The sequence below is a fragment of the Corvus brachyrhynchos genome, unplaced genomic scaffold (genome assembly GCF_000691975.1).
Source record: "Corvus brachyrhynchos isolate BGI_N302 unplaced genomic scaffold, ASM69197v1 scaffold101, whole genome shotgun sequence".
Taxonomy (NCBI): domain Eukaryota; kingdom Metazoa; phylum Chordata; class Aves; order Passeriformes; family Corvidae; genus Corvus; species Corvus brachyrhynchos.
Window position 1 is genome coordinate 13,628,614 of NW_008237239.1, and position 4,325 is coordinate 13,632,938.

The 4,325-nt window shown below is 43.9% G+C and overlaps 1 protein-coding gene across 1 annotated transcript in view; it reads right to left on the reverse strand.

Moving 5' to 3' along the window:
- The window catches only part of TMEM206 (transmembrane protein 206), a 15,683-nt gene extending 14,774 nt beyond the window's left edge, over positions 1-909 (reverse strand). Inside the window, exon 1 of the mRNA XM_008630320.2 lies at positions 755-909. Coding sequence (XP_008628542.1) covers positions 755-794 — 40 coding nt within the window. The 5' untranslated portion in view covers positions 795-909. The remainder of the gene's footprint in view (positions 1-754) is intronic.
- Positions 910-4,325: the final 3,416 nt, after the last annotated feature.

The following is a 4,325-nucleotide window of genomic DNA, read 5'->3' on the forward strand; positions in this document are numbered from 1 at the left end:
AGGCCATGCCACATGCTGCTCTCCAACTCTAATAGCACAGTTTGGTGTTTGCTCCTCCCTACAGCGAACATGAACCTTCTAGTAAACCCTATTGCACACATAACCACTCACAAAGGTCCATGGGCAAGTTACATGCCAGGAGATGGCAGCCAAGACATTAATATGCATAAAACTGCGCTGCTGAAACAAATGTCTTGAACAGCTGCAAGGTGCTTAGGCCATACTCCTTTCAGGCTGGCTAACCTCAGTGCCTACACCTGGGCTGCAATAAGCTCATTTAACACTGCTCCATGCTCTCCAAAAGCAGTTTAACAAAGAGTCTGTTTAAAAGCTTGTCTATTCAATACTGCATCTTGCTCATGTAAATCTCACACAGACTCTGCCTGCAACCCACTGCCACTCAGGTAATACTCAACATAAAGGAAGATGACATACTAAGCTCTCTCAGAGCCAGATGTGCTGAACCTGTTTTGATTGAGCACAGTTCGTGACCAAGAAATATTCTCCTATTAGTCCTTGGAAAACCTCCTTGGCTTTCCCTCAGTACTGACTCATATAAAATAAGTAATTTAGTGTTTTGTTTGCTTTCAGAAGTGCAGGACTCACATAAAATAAGTAATTTAGTGTTTGTAATTTAGTGTTTTGTTTGCTTTCAGAAGTGCAATAAAATAAGAAAACCAAAACAACCAAAGCCACACAGAGCAGCAGCTAACAGGCCCTAAAAATCAGTAATTTCTGGGTCAATAGTTCTCACCTGGTAAAATAACAGAGCTGGAATCTTCATGAACTTCCATCTCTCCTTCTCTCTCCTCTGTTGGGTTTTCAGATACTCGCTCCACATCTTCACTCAGCTGTGTAGTTAAAACAGTGGTTCAATTTCCAAACATGCTCTCAACTTGCAATTGTTGGAATTTCTATGGTACAAATAAAAGAGGTTCCAACTAACCAAACACACAAAACCATGCCCCCAGTCCAAGAGCACCCAACATCTGTTCCACTTGTTCACAAGACAAAAGCCACATTTCTGTAGACTTAGAGACAAAAATTAAGTGACTTGCATGCTGCAAATTTAACCTACTTCTACCCTGCTGCTTCAACAATAACATCACCTTTCCATTCAAGATCAAAGTAATTATTTCCCTGGCAGCTCCAACACACTTTAAACCCCCAATTAGGACAATGTTCTCTGAAATAAGCAGGAACTTGGTTCTGTCACTGAAGAATATATTTTTAGGCATAAAGAAACCACAGCACATACCAGCAAACAGAGCATTAGCACTTCTTAATAAAGAGGTGCAAAAAGCACGAGATGCATTTTGACAGGTGTTCGAGCAAGCCACTGGAATACAGTCTCAGCCACATAGGTGGGTGGGTCATCATGAGACAACAGTCAAGCATCTCTGTATTTCTGGTCCTTATTTGATCTCACTGCGCAGATTATTATATATTAGTGGCTATGCAGGTAATTAGTCTTCCAGTGTTTCTGAAACACCAGCAGAGACCAGAATTTTGCTATTCAGAACTCCGGGCTCCAACTGCCAGGCCACTTCCATCAGAGTCAGAAGCTTGTCACATCCGATACACATCACATGAGGTCATGAAGCACTACAGTTTCTAAACATTATAAATATAAAGTATCTCCTGTATGTTTTCCAAGTCTTCTTTCGTGGTGGGAACTGACACAGAGGTTACAACAATGCAAAGCAGGGCATGAGCTTGCAGCACATCACATTAGCTTTGCTCCTGTTTCAAGGAAAATGGGGGCACAGTTAACGCAGCAGCTGCACTGAATGCTATTAAACATCACACTCCTAACTTACTCAACAGCAACGTGCATGTATCCATAAGGAAGTGCTTTTATTTCACCCAACTTTAATTCAGTTCTGAAATCACCATTATACTATTGCCAGATCATCATTAGCACCTATTAGGAAAGAGTCTGCTCACTTCACATCTTCAAAGTCTGACGTAAAGTCTCCATCACCTCCTGCTGTATTTCTGTGCTCATTTCCACCATGCAAAGCAAGATGAAAGCAGTTACCTGGTTGTTGTTAAATGCTTAGTACATAAATAAAGCATGATTTCCCTTAGCATGAAGCAAGAAGTGAACAGGTAACTTCCAGGCTAAAAACTCAGCTCACTTGCAAGACTCTTACCAGGGTCCAACTGATGATACCTTTTTCAATTACCACCATCAAATAAGGGAAAATTAACACTCTGCTCCTTTTTGTAGAAACATGCTGGTTCTGTTTGTTTACCTGACCCAAAATAAGCTATTCTGACCCAAGAAAAGTACTCATGGAACCTCTTGTACTTCACTAAATCAGCTAAGAAGACAGTTCCAATTATACTTGTGCAAAATGGAGATACCAGAGCTGACCCAACAAATGTAATGCAAGTGACAAAGTTCCTCAGCCGAATCCCACACCTCTCTGATTCCCCAGGTACAGGCACCTCATTGACCGAGGTTATTGGGAGGGTAAGTGAATTCTATTCCCGATGGCAAGGAGATCCCAACACAAGTTCAAAAAAGAACAGAACATGCAACATTTCTTATCCTTCCAAGAGGACCTATAGCAATTCTTTCCAACAAGCAGAAGAAAGATGATCTTAGAAGTAACTCCCAAACTAAATGATTCTGTGATTCTGTGAAAAGCTCAGAAAGCACAACCTTTCAGCACTCCTTAGAAACAAACCACAAAACCCCAAACTATATGCAACTATGTTTTCTTATCTCTGTTCACAATGTTTCATAAGCTTTACACACATAAAGCCAGAGAAGGACAGCCAGGCAAGAGCAGGACTACTAACATTGCTTCAGGTGCAGTGAGGAGGTTGAGCTGATGTGTAACACCTGCTCCCTAAAAATAACTATATTTTACTGCAGAACCTGAACACCTGAACTGAGGTCACCAAGATGCCAGCGCTGTGCATGGCTCAGGCACTGCGCTCTGAGCAGCACACAGCATCCTGACTCTGCAAGGCAGGGCAGCACAGACCTACAGACCCAACACCTCACACACACACTGAGCTACAGTCTCCTGGTGATGGGGAAGCCAGGACAGCTGATTCCAGTTCACACTTGTCGCTCCTCTTAGATTCAGGGATTCTGCCAACAGTGAACCTGGAGCATGCCAACCAGATTCACCCTCACATGCCAGCTCTTTCTACGTGGTATTTTTGATAAAGGAGTGAAGCGTGGTGCCAATCAGAAGGAACACAGATTGCAGGGTGGTTAAGCTTGCAACAAGATGCAGAAACAGGAGAGGACGTCAAGGGCAGGAAGGGCATGAAACAGACCTTCACTCAGGATTCCTTTGGGTTCAGCACATACAGCTGAGGGAGAAACAACTGCAGGAGCCTGCCCATGTCCCAGCAGTTCTTTTTCAGTCCTGCACACGGAAAAGCACTGAAACAGAAGCTCAGAAAAGGCAACTCCAGATATTTGTGCAGTCCTGCTAGGGACAGAAGCAACAAAGACGGTGGCAGGTGCCAGAGAAGGGATGAGCACACAGGTACTGCACTTACACACACACCCTATCTTGACTCGTGCCACAGTTTGAGATAAACCTAAACATATGGAGCAGTGTCAGTGGTGGCTGATACTCAAGGTGGAAACATAACATGCATAGTCCAGTCCACACTTCAGGCATCAGTGCAGCTTCATTAACTCTCTCAAGTATCTCCTCTATGTACAAGCACGTAAGTAAATTCCATCTTGATAGTCCTGGGCTAAAACCCTCCTACTGGATAAAAGCCCCTTAAATAAAAGGAGAACTTGTTCATACAGGCCTTTAGCTGATCTGCTGATTCATCACCTTCCAATGCCTCCAAGCCTGGCAAGAAAACCAGAAGCTGAAACTAAACAGACAGTACTACACTAAATTAGAATGTATTAAAACTGAGCCTCGAACTACCCGTCACATGCAGGGGAAGGAAAATATCTACATTCCTTTTGCCTGCAAGATGCAAACAAAAGTGCTCTGCAGTAACTCTCTACCGCTGCTGAACTTGGCACAAATAGCCTGTATGCCTACTAGGAGAGATAGGAACGAGCAAGGAAGTCGGGTTGCTGAGCCTGTACATTGATATGCAAACCAGGCGCTGCCTCAGGCTTTTGGCAGTGTGATAAAGCGTTCTTCAGTTTCGGATGCGGGACTTCTAGTACCCAAATCGCTTCTCACACCCGACAGACCATCCCCTTGTTACCAAACCCCGGTCACACAGTCCAGCTGTACCCACCTCACACACCTAAAACAACCGCTGCCCACTATTTCAGCCACGTTCAAAGGTAGGACGCGGAGCTGCGCGCACCCGAACCTGCG